The 17,364-nt window shown below is 40.5% G+C and overlaps 1 protein-coding gene across 4 annotated transcripts in view; it reads right to left on the bottom strand.

Moving 5' to 3' along the window:
* Positions 1–17,364, bottom strand: part of wipf2b (WAS/WASL interacting protein family, member 2b) — a 50,634-nt gene that overhangs the window by 18,879 nt on the left and 14,391 nt on the right. For all 4 annotated transcript variants that reach the window (XM_078224097.1, XM_078224098.1, XM_078224100.1 and 1 more), the window contains exons 2-4: positions 5,062–5,188; positions 4,601–4,733; positions 3,958–4,107 (exon numbers count right to left, since the gene is read on the bottom strand). In XM_078224097.1, the coding sequence (XP_078080223.1) occupies positions 3,958–4,107; positions 4,601–4,733; positions 5,062–5,121 (343 nt within the window). In that variant the 5' untranslated portion in view covers positions 5,122–5,188. The remainder of the gene's footprint in view (positions 1–3,957; positions 4,108–4,600; positions 4,734–5,061; positions 5,189–17,364) is intronic.

Raw genomic sequence — 17,364 nt, 5'->3', positions numbered from 1 at the left:
AATGTTGCACCTACATCATGTGCTCTTACTGGCTCAGGCTTCCCAGAGCTGGAAGACACACTAAAAGATGACATTGTAAAGCTGGCCAACTACTGCATGACATGGTGCCTAAAACCAAGCATCAATAAAACAGTCTCTGGCACATTCCACCTTGATGTGGAGATGCCGGCGTTGGACTGGGGTAAACACAGTAAGAAGTTTAACAACACCAGGTTAAAGTCCAACAGGTTTATTTGGTAGCAAAAGCCACACAAGCTTTCGGAGATCCAAGCCCCTTCTTCAGGTGAGTGGGAATTCTGTTCACAGAGCATATAAAGACACAGACTCAATTTACATGAATAATGGTTGGAATGCGAATACTTACAGCTAATCAAGTCTTTAAGATACAAACAACGTGAGTGGAGAGAGCATCAAGACAGGCTAAAAAGATGTGTATTGTCTCCAGACAAGACAGCCATTGAAACTCTGTGGGGGTTACAAATAGTGTGACATGAACCCAATATCCCGGTTGAGGCCGTCCTTGTGTGTGCGGAACTTGGCTATCAGTTTCTGCTCAGCGACTCTGCGCCGTCGTGTGTCGTGAAGGCCGCCTTGGAGAACGCTTACCCGAACATCAGAGGCCGAATGCCCGTGACCGCTGAAGTGCTCCCCAACAGGAAGAGAACAGTCTTGCCTGGTGATTGTCGAGCGGTGTTCATTCATCCATTGTCGCAGCGTCTGCATAGTTTCCCCAATGTACCATGCCTCAGGACATCCTTTCCTGCAGCGTATCAGGTAGACAATGTTGGCCGAGTTGCAAGAGTATGTACCGTGTACCTGGTGGATGGTGATTTCACGTGAGATGATGGCATCTGTGTCGATGATCCGGCACGTCTTGCAGAGGTTGCTGTGGCAGGGTTGTGTGGTGTCGTGGTCACTGTTCTCCTGAAGGCTGGGTAGTTTGCGGCGGACAATGGCCTGTTTGAGGTTGTGCTGTTGTTTGAAGGCAAGAAGTGGGGGTGTGGGGATGGCCTTGGCGAGATGTTCGTCTTCATCAATGACATGTTGAAGGCTCCAGAGGAGATGCCGTAGCTTCTCCGCTCCGGGGAAGTACTGGACGACGAAGGGTACTCTGTCCACTGTGTCCCGTGTTTGTCTTCTGAGGTGGTCGGTGCGGTTTTTCGCTGTGGCGCGTTGGAACTGTTGATCAATGAGTCGAGCGCTATATCCTGTTCTTATGAGGGCATCTTTCAGCGTCTGGAGGTGTCTGTTGCGATCCTCCTCATCCGAGCAGATCCTGTGTATACGGAGGGCTTGTCCGTAGGGGATGGCTTCTTTAACGTGTTTAGGGTGGAAGCTGGAGAAGTGGAGCATCGTGAGGTTATCCGTGGGCTCGCAGAGTCGCTGAGCAGAAACTGATAGCCAAGTTCCGCACACACGAGGACGGCCTCAACCGGGATATTGGGTTCATGTCACACTATTTGTAACCCCCACAGCTTGCCTGGACCTGCAGAGTTTCACTGGCTGTCTTGTCTGGAGACAATACACATCTTTTTAGCCTGTCTTGATGCTCTCTCCACTCACGTTGTTTGTATCTTAAAGACTTGATTAGTTGTAAGTATTCGCATTCCAACCATTATTCATGTAAATTGAGTCTGTGTCTTTATATGCCCTGTTTGTGAACAGAATTCCCATTCAACTGAAGAAGGGGCTTGGAGCTCCGAAAGCTTGTGTGGCTTTTGCTACCAAATAAACCTGTTGGACTTTAACCTGGTGTTGTTAAACTTCTTACATTCCACCTTCACAGTGCCTCTGCTAATTTGAAACTGAACATCACCCTGGATAGTCAGAGACTGAAGCAAAGTCCCCACCTTGTTTTTCTAGGTGCCACCCTTAATGGAATCCACAAATACAGGCAACACCACATCAAGGCTGCAGTATCAAGCAGCACTTGCGCAACAATAACTTGCTCACTGACGCTCAGTTTGGGTTCCGCCAGAACCACTCGGCTCCTGACCTCATTGCAGCTTTGACCCAAACATGGACAAAAGAGCTGAACTACAGTGATGAGGTGACACTGTCGCATCAAAGAGCCCCAGTAAAACTTAAAGTTAATGGTAATCGAGGGGGGGAGCCCTCCATTGATTGGAGTCATACCGAGCACAAAAGAAAATGGCTGCGATTGTTGGAGGTCAACCATCTCAGTCCCAGGACAATACTGCAGGAATTCCTCGGGGTAATGTCTAAGGCCCAACCATCTTCAGCTGCATCATTCATGACTTGCCTCCATCAGTAAGTCGGAGGTATGGATTTTCGCAAATGATTGCACAATATACAGCATCATTTGTAATTCCTCAGATACTGAAGCAGTCCATATCCAAATGCAGCAAGACTGGGAGAATATGCAAGTTTGGGTTGATAGGTGGCAAGTAACATTTGTCCCACACAAGTGCCAGGAAATGACCATCTCCAACAAGACAGAACCTAACCATCCTCTCCCTTGACATTCAAGGGCATTACCATTGCTGAACTCCACACTATCGACAACTTGGGGGTTACCATTGACTAGAAAATGAACTGGACCAGCCATATAAATACTGTGGCTAAAGTAGCAGGTCAAAGGATGGAAATTCTGTGGAAAGTAACTTCTTACTCCCCAAATCCTGCCCACAAGTCAAGAGTATGATGGAATACTCTCCAATTGCTTGGATGAGTGCAGTATCAACAACTCAAGAGCTTTGGCACCATTCAAGACAAAGCAGCCTGTTTGATTAGCACCCCATTCACCACTTTAAATATTCAATTCCTCCACCACTGACACACAGTGGTAGCATTAAGTACCATCTACAAGATTCACTGCAGCAACTCACCAAGGCTCCTCTGACAGCACCTTCCAAATGCAAGGCCTCTACCACCTAGAAGAACAAGGGCAGCAGATGCATGGGAACACCATCATCTGCAAGACCCCTCCAAGCCCCTCACCATCCTGACTTGGAAATATATTGCCGTTCCTTCACTGTCGCTGGGTTAAAATCCTATAACTCACTCCCTAACAGCACTATGGGTGTACCTACACAACACAGACCGCAGTGGTTCAAGAAAGTGGCCCATCACAATCTTCACAAGGGCAGTTGGGGATGGGCAATAAATGCTAGCCAATGATTTCCCCCTGAACAAATAGATTAGAAAAAATTAAAGCCTGCATTAACCTCCTCAGTTAATGAACCGTAAACTCATGGGAATCACATGTCAAAACCCTGAGCACTTCTAGTCTTGCCATTATGTACTCAACTCCAGAATATTGCACACCAGTCTATCAATCTGCTTGCGTAAAACCCATCATGGGCAACTCAATTCAACAATGTGCATCATCACAGATGCTCTTTGACAGACCCACCTCTCCGACTCCCAGTGCTAAGCAACATCTTCTCCCATTACATCAGGAGGGTAACTGCACAAGTAAGCTACAGGAAAAGGTCTCTCCAACCCAAGCATGCCCTTATTCAAGGACCTCCTCAACTCACCAAACAATATGCCTTCCCTCACACCTCACCATATGGCGAAACCCAGCACAGTGCGAGATAACTGAGGAACTGATAGCAGGAGAACTGGCAGGAGAAAACATCCACCAGAGGCCACCCTCAATGTAGACTCCACTGCGTATCGACTCCGCTTTACTCTCCCACAGCGACAGTGGACCCTTTTGAATTGCTTCTGGACTAGCCACAGCCTCTGTGCAGCCCCCAACATCAGTGGGGTAGCTAAGACCATCAAGTGTGCAGCTATGGTGTAATCTAAACAATGACTCACATTGCTGAGGAGTGTCTGCTGACTCAACTTGAAGGCGGGCTTAAAGAAATCCATCTAGCCACTTTCAAAGCTATTGCTTGGGTCTGTGATGACGCATACACTAAACAAAATAAATAATCTTAAAAGAATATTACGGCCCACATTCCAACAATTACCCAGTTGAAGTACCTGAATTGTCTCTGTGTCCTACTGGACGAAGCTTAGGAACTCCACCCTGAAACAAACCACCCATCGAGGGAACTGGTCCTCCAGAAACAGGTCCTGCACCAAATCCTCCACCTCCACCACCACCGCCACCACCCCCTCCTCCTTTAGCATCTGCAAATAAGAAAAATATTAAATTTACACAATGGTAATTAGCCTTCTGATGGACTTCAGTGATGCCAAAGCATCTGATGTAGCACAAGTGGTGAAAATTCAGTCCAGACGCAAGTCAGCAAGTAATTTAAAGCAACGTACTTAGCCGACCCACTGTCAGAAACTCATTTAGTCAATTTGCATTCAAGAAAAAAAACTGAACTAAGCCAATAAACTTTAGTGTTGTGCAATACATTTCTTGTCTGGTGCTTCAGATTCATCATTTCAAACTGCCTTCAAAACTAAGCAGAGATAACCTGCACTTCGCCGTAACTTTAGATAACTCAAAGTGCCTCTTTTAAACTGGTTTCAAGTTTGAAAAGACAATATTTGTAATTGAACTGGTTGGGGTTTTTAAAATTTAAGTGAACATTGGACAACATTGTCACAAACTCACCATTATAGTTTACTGAAATTCTAACAACATCACTGCTCTTTTACATTTGTCACTTACTTTCAAGAATCGGGGCACTTCTATCATTTGCATTGGTCACTTTTCGAAGTTTGGCTCCCTTTGTGATATCATTTAAGAGTGCTCCTCGATTACGCTGGTCATCTCTGGTCAATTTGGGTGTAACTGTATTTGCCTGATGAAAAAGATTAAAATTAATCATAAAGATGCACTTAAAGAAAAATTGCTACAAAGCTCTTAGCAAATTACAAGTGAAGACCATCTGTATAAGGATTTTTACAATGTTCTCGGATCAAAATGTTCAGGTGTAGCAAGGGCTTCTTGGCACACTTTTGTTTATGCAGTCCTGTATTGATATGCAACACACATATATTTCATGTTTGTCCAACTGATGCAATAATATAGACAGTATCTGAAAGACCATAACAGTATGTGCTAATTTTTAACCAAAATGATAACTGCCCAAACTGTCACAGACCGTGCTCGCATGCCTTTCTTCTTACCTGACCAAAGGTTGGGGGTGGAGGGGGTGCAGCAGGTGGGGGTGGCGGAGGTATTGGCATCTTTTCCCACTGCCTGCTGGCTCAGTCTCTATTGTATTTCACACAGTGTTCTGGGTCATTCATAAACCTGAAAAATATGTAAATACTGCACAATCAGGGCACAGATTATTCTACATCATTATCGATTAGTATTTCAAAATTCCCATCCCCTCAACATTTCTCCAGAAAGTACTGATTTATTATACTCGGGTATTGATCCAGAGATGACGAACAGTCTCCCTGCATTTCATTCACAGACATTAAGCAAGGTAGCGCGCAATTGCAAACATTCAACTGTGGGGGTATGACCCATACACTTCTATTATCCTCACTCAACACTCACATAATGCACTTTCTAGCAGGGTCACAAGATAGAAATCAGGAGTAGGAACTCACCGGGTCATCCAGGAAAATGGACACAATTGCAGTATCCAATCCCTGCAGCAGGGGTTAGCCAGAGATGGAACTGTTTTGCACAATGCCTTTGCACTTCATTTCTGAATTATGACCCCTATTTTATGATCCCTTTCTGAATACAAACAATTGTTTGGATGAGTGTTTATCAATCACCTTCATAACTACATTAGCCTTTTTCCAATTCAGGCAAATTTGTTTTCCTCAATCTTTTCCCAATTTAAGATTCCAGTGTTATAGAATCATCCTGATGTTGCACTCTCGAGGGCTATAACACATTTTCCAATGATGTAGTGTTGCACAGAATATTTCTGGGAGAGCTTGAATAATTTAAGGAATGCAGCTATGCACTGGCCAAGGTTTCAACGTGATCTGCCTAAGGGCTGGCCCTATTCTCATTTCTCCATACCTCGCAGTCATGCACTTCTTTCGCTTGCTCGCAGCAGCCTCCCATTTTCAATTTTACTGAGCAATATGACCAGCGAAAAGAATGACATGGTTTCTTGTTGCCCTCTTCATGTGCACTTGAAAGAAACACAAGTCCTCTACCTGAAGGATCTTCCTCCACCTGTAAGCAGCCGTACTCCCTCAAGGTTCCATTTCTTGCACCACCACAATTGAAAACTTACCTGGGCCTGAGGCGACTCACAAACTTATCCCAAAAAAACCTCAGCATTTCTTTCTTAGAGTAGCCCATTACATAAACATCATTCATTATGTCTTTGTTGTGCAACTGGGGTTGTGGTTGAAATATCTCTTGTCCCTATGTTAGATGGGCTCTTCATACAGAACTCACCTAATTTGAAACTAACTGGGAAATTCTCTCACAAAGGCTTGGATAATAAAATGAAAATTTCAGACAGGTGGAGTGCCGCAGCATCATCTCCTGATGTTGGCATTGAGACATATCTGTACAGGAGAGTAGAAGAATCATACTTTGTATGTATGTGTCCTAAATTTGCATTGCCCACTGCAAAGAAAATCCCAGCTGACAACAAGGAACCAATCATCCACTTTTCTGACCCTCAACTCCAATCCAAAATATCCATCTGTGTCGCCTTTTTGTATAATTCTTTTCCCTACTGACACAAAATCCATTCACATACACGTGTTTTTGTTAGGTTTAACGCTTCGATGAATGTAGGCATTGCTGGCAAGCCCAGAATTTGTTGCCTATCCCTTATTCCCCTTGAACTGAGTCGCTTAAATATCCTCATTTCAAAGGACATTTAAGAGTCAACCACAAGACTATGGATCTGGAGTCACATGTAGGTCAGGTTTCGTAAAGGACATGAGTGAACAAGATGGATTTTTACAACAAACAACAATGGTTTCATGGTCATTATTAGACCTTCAATTCCAGATTTTTATTGAATTCAAATTCCATCATCTACCATAGTGGGATTCGAACCCGAGCCCCCAGAGACTGGATTCCTGGATTACTAATCTAGTGATAATACTTCTGCACCACCCCTTCCCCTAAATCCCTAGCCCTATAATTTCCCAGACCACATATCAAATAATGCAAATAGGGCAGTGTATTAAGAGTTCCACTTTAGGTACTTCCAGATACTTTTTAGCATGCTCAGTACAAAGAATTAATGCCACAAACATTCCCACACTTAGTATGAACTCAAACAAATATACCAATGAAGTAATCTGGGAAGTAGCATTCCCTATATAAGCAATAAGATGGTTTTCCACTGATAACGAAAGCAATGATGTGGAGATGCTGGTGCTGGATTGGGGTGGGCACAGTAAGAAGTCTCACAACACCAGGTTAAAGTCCAACAGGCTTATTTGGCAGCACCTGATGAAGGAGTAGTGCTCCGAAAGCTCGTGCTACCAAATAAACCTGTTGGACTGGAACCAAAGCAATGACTCTGAAGTACTCTAATGAATAAGTCACAGAGAGATCATCTCCAGCTAAATCTATAACTTCATTGAAGAATTGAAATGTATACAATTTCCGCAGTATATCAGATGGTGCTTCACAGTCAATTAATTATTTTTGCAAGTATGACATTGCTGCTTTGTACACAAATATAGCAGCTAACTTGCGCATAAGAGACTCAAACAGGAAATGAGAAAAATAATCAACTAATCTGCTTTGCCCCTGATGGTGAAACAAGGAACTTTGGCCAGGATATCAGCAGGTTTTTCTGCTCTTCTTCGAAGTATGGCCATGGAAGCTTTTATGTCAAAAAGACTCGTAACAATGCAGCATTCTATTTACACTGCAACAGTGCTCAAATCTCATAATGAAGCTTGAAGCACACCAGCACATCTGTACTACCTACAAGATGTACTACAGTAACTTGCCAAGGTTTCTTTGACAACACCTCCCATACCCACTTGAAACAGGCTCATGGAAATACCATCAGATTCCCCTCCAAGTCACACATCATCCTGACTTGGAAATGTACTGCTGTTTCTTTACTGCCGCTAAGTCAAAATACTAGATCTTCCTTGCTAACAGCACTATAGGTGTACCTACAACCACACAGACTGCAGTGGTTCAAGAAGCCAGCTCACCACCAACTTCAAAAGGGCAATTAGAGATGAGCAATAAATGTTGCTGTGAAAGGTGATTGACAGAAACTGCTCACAAGTAATTAAGTGTGTTATTTCTTGCACTGTTAAACTTGTCAATCAATTCAGATTTCACATGGATAAGTGCATAACCTGGGTTTCAGTTTCAGGCCAGCCACCCACCTTCATAAGAAATTTTTAACCGAATGAGGGAACTGTTTATGACCAAACCATACGAACAGAGGCAGAAGCAACTACATCTGAAGTGGTAACTACACTGAATATTCCACAGCTTGGACATTAAGGCCTTGATTAATTTTCTAGTTTGCCAGGCAGCTGTAAACCAGGCCTAGTACAACACTATGAAAATCCAATTTGAAATAATAAATTTTGTTTCACAGACATTGGTACAAACCAAAACTCTTGCCTCTTAAGTATATACATTAAATCAGACAGGAGCAAACATGTTTCAGGTAGTAGTTAAGAAATGCCTCCTGAATTTCTCCCATCTTAATCTCGCAAAAAGAACATAAGAACTAGGTGCAGGAGTAAGCCATCTGGCCCCTCGAGCCTGCTCCGCCATTCAATAAGATCATGGCTGATCTTTTTGTGGACTCAGCTCCACTCACCCACCTGCTCACCATAACCCTTAATTCCTTTACTGTTCAAAAATGTATCTATCCTTGCCTTAAAAACATTCAATGAGGTAGCCTCAACTGTTTCACTGGGCAGGGAATTCCACAGATTCACAACCCTTTGTGTGAAGAAGTTCCTCCGCAATTCAATCCTAAATCTGCTCCCCTCATTTTGAGGCCATATCCCCTAGTCTAGTTTCACCCATCAGTGGAAACAACTTCTCTGTTTCTATCTTATCTATTCTCTTCATAATCTTATATGTTTCTATAAGATCTCCCCTCATTCTTCTGAATTCCAATGAGTATCGCCCTAGTATACTCAGTCTTTTCTCATAAGCCAACCCTCTCAACTCCGGAATCAACCTAGTGAATCTCCTCTGCACCCCCTCCAATGCCAGTATATCCTTTCTCAAGTAAGGAGACTAAAACTGTACACAGTACTTCAGGTGTGGCCTCACCAGCACCTTATACAGCTGCAACATAACCTCCCTGTTTTTAAACTCCATCCCTCTAGCAATGAAGGACAAAATTCCATTTGCCTTCTTAATTACCCGCTGATAAAAAGATAAAATATCAACATGCTTACGATTCAGAGGAAGAATGAACTCCAACCAGTCACTGCAGAAGTAATGGTACATCCAACAGTATAACACTCACAAGTACTGCACGCAACTGTCAGCCAAGATAATTGCTAAATCTCTGGAATGGGACTTGAACCTACGAACTGACTCATTCATTATATGTCATGTTTTTAAAATTCGCAGGAAGACCATTTTCCCAATTACTGGATCTGCTCTCTAATATTTCAATAGCTTAAGCAACCGCCGATTAGAGAATATCCAACCTTTAAGCTGAACAGGGACTAGCCAGAAAACTGCATCAGTTTTAAACTTCCCCTCCGCCAGCCACGTCTTCATGATTTCAGCCAGTCTTTATCCCCTCACAAGCTGCTGGTTAAATGAACCCACTGTGCGGGATTAGTTGTTTTTGGGTGACAATGACCTTAACCAATGTTCTTTCACAAGTGTGAAACACCCATAAAATCATCATCTCCACAGATATTTGTACAGCAGGAATTTAAACAAGATGCCATGGAACAGCCTTTTCATCAGCTTGTCTGGAATCCGGCCAATATGTTGACAGCTGCTGCTTCAATAGAATTTCAAGCTTACCCTAAACAGCATCAAGATCAACAATGAGAAACTACAGTGATTTACTTTAGCTGTCTGGATACATCCTTTAGGAGATGTGCGAAAGGCATTTTTTGGGGGAAACTAGCAGAGGTTTTGCAGTCATGTTCAATCATTACTGATGCAGTTATTCTTGGCTTTTCAATTATTTTAGTCATGCAGGGTTAACATGCTGCTTGAAAACTTTTCGGTAGGGCAAGCTTAACAAATCACTAAGCAATAATTCACTGGTGTGCATTATTGTTTTTAAACTTATGAATTATCATTTGTCTGGGCAATGAAAGAATGTCCACTCCCACTGGACAACCAGATACTTAAAAACAAATTTAGCAATTGAATGACAAATTCTACATAGTTCAAAATGGTTACATTACTGGCAGTATTTCTGATAGTTAAATTATTACTTTTAGAATGCTTCTAAAAATTCAAAGAGTTTTAATTGCTGCAGTATTTTTAAAAAAATATTTATACCATGGTACATATTCCACATCTAGAATGAGTAACAAAATGGGGGATTTAAGCATTCACTACTTTCATACTTTGGATGGGGATTATCTATGATATTGGGACAAGACCAATCGTCATCAGTAATACGAAACCTGATTGAACTGATGACTAGTTACGTTTGTTGGTGATGGTGTTTTGATTGTGGAGAACATAATTAAACAATTCCACATGTGGTTGTTGCCTTTGATGACATGTGCACTATCTCATTTGCCATGTCTGCAATCCATTCGGTAGTACAAAGAGGCAACGAAGCCTTCCGGAAAACTATATAAAATAACACAAAACTGAAGATTTGTGCTCCCCAAAGTTCAACCAGTTCATCAGGCTAGTTGTTAAACCTCACAGGCAAAAATTACATGATCTTAATCTGGGGCAGCAGGAGGGTATTGCATTTGGGTTCATTGTCCAGTTTAGGAAGAAGAGAATGGCCAGGTTCTTATTTCTTTTTTCAACTAAATTGACTACTGCAAGGATGGTCAGCAAAGATAGGACTAGACTTTATTATGGTATCAGGTTGGTCAAATAGTTACAAACATTCACAAAGACAGTCTGATATTCTTAGTAGTGTGAAGGGGCTATAAGACCTCTTACTGTATATTTTTCAAAAATTAAAAACTGAACAAAGACTTTTAAAATGGCTGATGGTTGCAAATCTTTCTTTTCTCTATCCTTCTTTTACAATCTAAATGAAAAGGAGGCAACGTTGCGACCCATTTCCCACATGAGTGTGTGCAAATAAACCCTTTGAGTTCATCCTATCTCACATTTGATTTGGGATTATTAATAGAAGTTGGATCACATCAAAACCAAAGGGTTGCGAAATATGTCAGTGCTTATAAAGAGAAAAGCAAATCAAAAGACCTTTATGTTTACAGATGGGTGCTGAGAGGAGAAATCAGTGCAGTTTATATTAAACCCCCCTTCCCTCCTGTCTGTAATAGTTGAAGCTAAGTAGTATCAAAACTCCAGGGGCATTTAAAAGCAGAATATTTAACTAGTTTGGTACAAATTCATGCTAATTAAAAAGTTATATTAAATATTGCAGGTGAATTCCAATCAGACCCTGATTACTGCACAAGACTAATATTATAACACCGTGCAGCACTAACAGTAGAAACAAAACAGGAAATGAAAAGCACGTGATAAAACGCAGCCTAAAACTCATCCTCAAATATAAATAATAGTTGAATTACTAACATTTAATCCTGGGGAAGTACTAGAATAATCACCCTGGATTTTCTGTATATTCATGTAAAAAAATTCTTCCAGCCAATTCTGAAACACAGGTCTGTTACCACATATTCCTTTTGTGCAAGCTGTTCCTGATTCAAACACGATTTTGTACAGTCAAATTAAGCACCTAACTCAATCTACACAAACCACAACCTCAAATTATAGTTTACATGCAAAGCTCATTTCTTACAAACTGAAATCTGAGCTGACAGAATTTGTTTAAATATAGGGAAAGTTTGAGGTTGTCTGAGCTGTGTCAAAAACATGGTGTAATGCAGTTAAATACTCCTTTAATGGAAAGACAGGTAAATAAAAGGAAAAGATAAAACATGAATAAAATTCGGCACAACTAAATGACAAAATTCAGGACATAGCAATTTGTTCAATTGGCAGTTAATCCACCAGTCTCACAATCCACCCCTCCAGCACTGGCATACCATGGCTAAGGTGTTACTACCTACAGAATGGAGGTAGTCCAAAGATGTGCGGGTCAGGTGGATTGACCATGCTAAATTGCCCCTTAGGGTAAATGCATGGGGTTATGGGAATAGGGCCTGGGTGGGATTGTGGTCGGTGCAGATTCAATGGGCCGAATGGCCTCCATCTGCACTATAGGATTTTATGATTCTAAAATGCACTGCAGCAATGTCAAGGCTGCCTTAGGTTTACCTTCAAAATCTAGGATTTCCACCACCTGATAGGATAAGATTCACCATGTTCTCCCCAAATCACAAACCATCCCAACTTGGACATAGCCCACTGTTTCTTCATCACCCCTGAGTCAACTCCATACTTAGCAGTGTGGGAATCGCTTTAGACACTCAAACTGCACCATCACCTTCTCTAGGTAATGAGAGTTAAGCATAAGTTCTAGTCTTGCCAGCAACACCATCATCCAGACAATTTTCAAAATTTGAATCACTTTGAAGATGGCATAAGACAAGCACCATCACAAAAGACATCATTTTAAAATTTAAAAATCTATCTGCCCGAGTATAAAAATTAGTCTAATTGTCAATTGTAATAATTGCAGATTTCTCCAGATAACAATCAGGGTCACAATTTCAAGGCTGATCTTATCTCAACTGCATTTAAGCAACTTAGTTAAGTCGTTACAATTAATTATTTGCAATGTTACAGCTAAAACAGAGATTAAATTAGCAAATACAAATAAAATTTTCTGCTGATTAATATGAGCTAAACTGACATACAATGTGGAGACACCAGAGATAAGTTGTCAAAAATATTAAGTACTTAATTCATTGGGATCACAAGCTGGGACAAATTATAGATCAGCCATGATCAATGTGAATGACTTTTTATCTTAGTGGGATTTCTTTTGGAATGTTAAACAAACATCCGTCAGTTAAGAAGGCACAAAGAATCAGGATTCCTGATCCAGCTGCAAATCAGCAAGTCACTCAGTAAATCCTCTACAGGTACAGAACATTGCATAATCTTGACTGTAATATCTGAACAGAATCTAATCTTCACCTTGCTGCCTTCATTACTCAAGCTATTGGGCCTCTGCTGTTAGTTAATTTTTTTTACTTTCGAAGTATTCTTTTAGAATCTTGGACAGACTTTTCCCATTGTCCAGCAGTTACTAACTACCGTAATACAGCAGAGTGCTGGGATCAACTGCATACTTGATTATTTTGGTTTTTGAAAGATGTTTTGAAAGTTCTTTGGTACTATATCTGTATTCTACAATGCTTGCAGAACACTGAGCAAGGGGAAGGAACTAATAGTCAAAATAATCCATTAAAAGGAGTTCTAGAGAAATGTTCAAAATTATGAGAATTTGATACAGTAAATTGGAACAACCATTTCCGCTGCTTAATGGGTTTGTGACTCGAGGGCAAAATATTTTAAACATTCCTCAAAAGAATGCAAGAGGAGACAGTTACATTAGGCTCAAGATGTGGAATGTTCTACAAAAATGGAGGCAGAAGCACAATCCTTAATATATTTTAAAAGCTACAAGGATTTCCTTTGAAAAGAAAAAAAGGTATGGAGAAAGGGTGGGGGAATAGAAAAAGAGCTGGGTGTCAATGGACTGAATGGACTTTTGCTATAAAATATTAAGCATTCAGTATCTCAGGTAATTCAATGAACAGGCTTGTAAATATACTTCTTTCCATACTGTCTTTTTAAATTTGCAATTCTTTTCAGCAAGACATCAACAATGGAAAGTTGCTCCTTCAGCACTTTTAGTGTTGCTCTGCAATAAATGTTTTCTTGTACCTCCCTCACCAACAAGCTAAATCATGTCTTCAACAAACATCACACCCTCCAAGCTGAAACTGGTTGGAGCTTATGTTTACACACCTTACTGATTTCCTCATTCTACAGAACTGAAAGTGCAGCGTCTTGTTAGACGCTGAGTTATGGAATTACACTCAGCCTTTTACTCTTTCCACATTTAGTGCCCTGGGCTAGGATTCAACCTCACCAATGTTAGAACATGTCAACATCAGGCACCTTACAGAAGTGGCACGAAACTTTTAACTGTCAAACTATTTTTTTTATATGGTAGGGGAGGGCAAGAGTGGTGGAGGAAATTAATTACATTTAGATTTAGGGCTACGGTCGAAGCAGCATTTGCTAACCTTAAAAAGACGCATGTCTGAAGCTGGGACTGGAATGCTGGAATCCTCAGTGGAGTTTGTCTGCAAACGAGCTAGTTTGTCTGCAGACAGCACAGGAAATAGCTGGAATGAAAGACAGTCCCGACTGCAGCAGTTTGCTGAACCCAAGAGACAGACCATCTCACTTCCCCAATGCCATTCTATCACCTTAGGAACAGCCATTTGATCTGTATGCTGCACAAGCATTTCAAACACTTATTGACAACATTGTCTATTTATCCATTTACAATGTGACATGAGATCCTATGAAATTACGAGAACCACCTACAGATTACCAACAGCTTCATTACAAACTATAAATCAAAGTCATTAAGGTCCACCACCAAAGTTTAATTGCACTCACGATGGTTAGAATCTGCAGATATAATGGTGTGTCTGGAATGCAAACCCAGGTCTGTACAAATACTGACTTTTGCTAATGGGCATTTAGTAACTTTGTTTACTTTACCTATGACGTCTCAAAATCTGCTTCCTTTACAGGTATCTTACTCGAGTGTAGGGCCCTCAAGTGCAAAGCTAACAGTGCTAAATAGAGGAACTGTAACCTCTGAAGCATTCAAGATGGCATGAATTTGTCTGGTAGAATTCTCTGGTATTTATTTAGAAGGGTCTGAAATCTGATGTTGCAAGAATATACGTAACTTGATATAAAACGAGTGACCAATTGGGTCCGGGAAAAGAGGCAAAAAAGGTGACATATGATGATGAATTTCCCACCTCCAAATTGGTAGGCAATATTATTTAGAGACTGAAACAAAATGAAAAATTTTCAGTTTAAAAATGGCAAATGAATGAAAGGGATACAATATGAATGTAACAAAATGAAAAACTCCTCAACAAAGTGTCAGCAAAGCCTCTTTAGGGACTGGATTAATAGATTATAGTTCTGGGATAAAGGCAAGAAATGTTAATTACTCGTGAACTGTTATACTGTCAATTTTATAAAATTGTTCTTGGGAGTGCAGAACAGAAATAAGTCTGGCGTTCAACTGGCCAAACTAAAAGGTCCCATGCTCATTACCATAGCTTTGTGAATTAGTTGCTCTGGTTAGGCCATTACAATACAAGCCCACAGGCTGGAGTGTCCCCAGTCATTATGAAGTAAGCTGTATTGGAACTAGCACAAACTGTAATGTTCGGACTGAAAAGGATCAAACTCATCAATGCTATAGATCGATGAGCATGTCACCAGGTACACAGAAAGAATGGCTGATTTAATGAGATCCTATGTGACAAATGTCATATCATGTAACTCTGGCTGTGGTGACCTAGCCCTGCACATTTGATCTGCAGCCTTTAACATGGCTGAGCACACCATCCTCTTCCTACTCCTCTGTTTTATTCAAATCCAAATACTGATAAATGGCCAATTTCTCCAAGATATTATAGTTAGTTCTTACAAATCACTGGCAATTAATTGTGCTGCCATCACACCATACACATGCCAACCGGGGCCAATTCTGTGTGTCTGGATATCAATAGCTCATGTACAGACATACTGATTCACTGTGCTAATGTACAACATAATCACACAAAACCATCATCCTAGCACTTAAAAACATGCCGATGCTGAATAAATTTGACTCCTTGTGGGCTAACAATAACAAATTGAAAAGAATGATGTGATCAAGAGGGGGAATTCTGCTCTATGATCACGATCACAGTCAAGAAATGTCCAGGGCTTAATAGGTCCAAAATTCAAATTCAGTTTTCCAGGTATCTGCTGCTTTTGGTTTAATATTCATCCAAAATATTAACATCTCAGTAGGGATCCGTTTTTTCTCAAAATGTCTTAAGTCTGATTCTTTCCAGAAAAAACTTATAGATCACTGTTTTCTTTCTCCCAACAGTTGCAGTGTGCTTTATTTTGAACTAATTTCCTCAGACAGCATAGGAACAGAAGGCCATTTAGCCCCTCCAGCTTGTTCCACCAGTCAATGAAATCATGGCTGATTTGTGACCTAACTCCATATACATGATTTTGTCCCGATACCTTTGGATAATAAATATTAGTCCCTTAAAATTAACAATTGCCAAAGATCCAAATTTCTATCACCCAATGTGTTTCCTAATTTCATTCTTAAAAGGTCAGGCTTTAATTTTTGAACTATGATCCACAATCTTAGACTCTCCCACCAGAAGATATGGTTCCCCTCTATCTTCTCTATCCCCCTTGAAATCTTGGAAACATCTATCAAACCATTCCTTAGTTTTCTAATTCCAGGGAATACAACCCTAGTTTGTTTAATCTCTCATAATTTAACTTTTGAGGGGTCAGGTGTAATTCTGGCAAATCTATTCCTTCAAAGCCAATATATCATAAGAAGTTGTGCCCAGAATTGGTCACATATTCTGAGTGATCTAAACAGAGCCTTACGTAGCTGCAAAGCATGACTTCTACCCTATTTTCTTCCAGTCCTCTAGATAGCATTCCATTAATTTTTTGGATTATTTTCTGTACCATAACATTTCAATGATCTTTGTACCTGGACTCCCAAGTATCTTTAGACTGAACTGTTTTTAGCTTTTACTCAATTCAGAAAATACTCTTCTATCTCATTTATGTCCAAGTAGATGACCACACATTTTCCCACGTTGAAATCCATTTGTCATTCATTTAATCTATTACTTATTTGTAATTTTATGCTTCTATCTACATGAATTACATTGCCAATTATCTTTTATGTTATAGATATGTGGCTTTCCATTCCTTCATTTAAGTCATTAATTGGGAGAATGGTTGAGGCCCCAACACAAATCCTTGTGGGACACAATCTACTATAATGGAAAATGATTCACTGCGTTTTTGTGTGATGTTCAGATGTAGAGTTCTAAAGAGTTGATTACAATTAAGTAAAGAACTGTACACTTTAGGAAGGCCGCGAAGATTTTGATAAGGTTTAGAAGAAATCTCTACAGTGGTTCCACAGATGAAAGATTACAGCTACATGGCTAGACTTGAGACAAACTGGATCGTGTTTCTTAAAAACAAACAAGGTTAAGAGGAAGGAGATTTGATAGTGGTGTTTAAAATCATGAAGATAGACTAAATAAAGAGAAATAGTTTCCAATGTTTTAAAGGTCAACACCAGACAGCACAGA

The sequence above is a fragment of the Mustelus asterias genome, chromosome 11 (genome assembly GCF_964213995.1).
Source record: "Mustelus asterias chromosome 11, sMusAst1.hap1.1, whole genome shotgun sequence".
NCBI classification, from domain to species: domain Eukaryota; kingdom Metazoa; phylum Chordata; class Chondrichthyes; order Carcharhiniformes; family Triakidae; genus Mustelus; species Mustelus asterias.
This window is presented reverse-complemented; position numbering and strand designations above follow the sequence as displayed.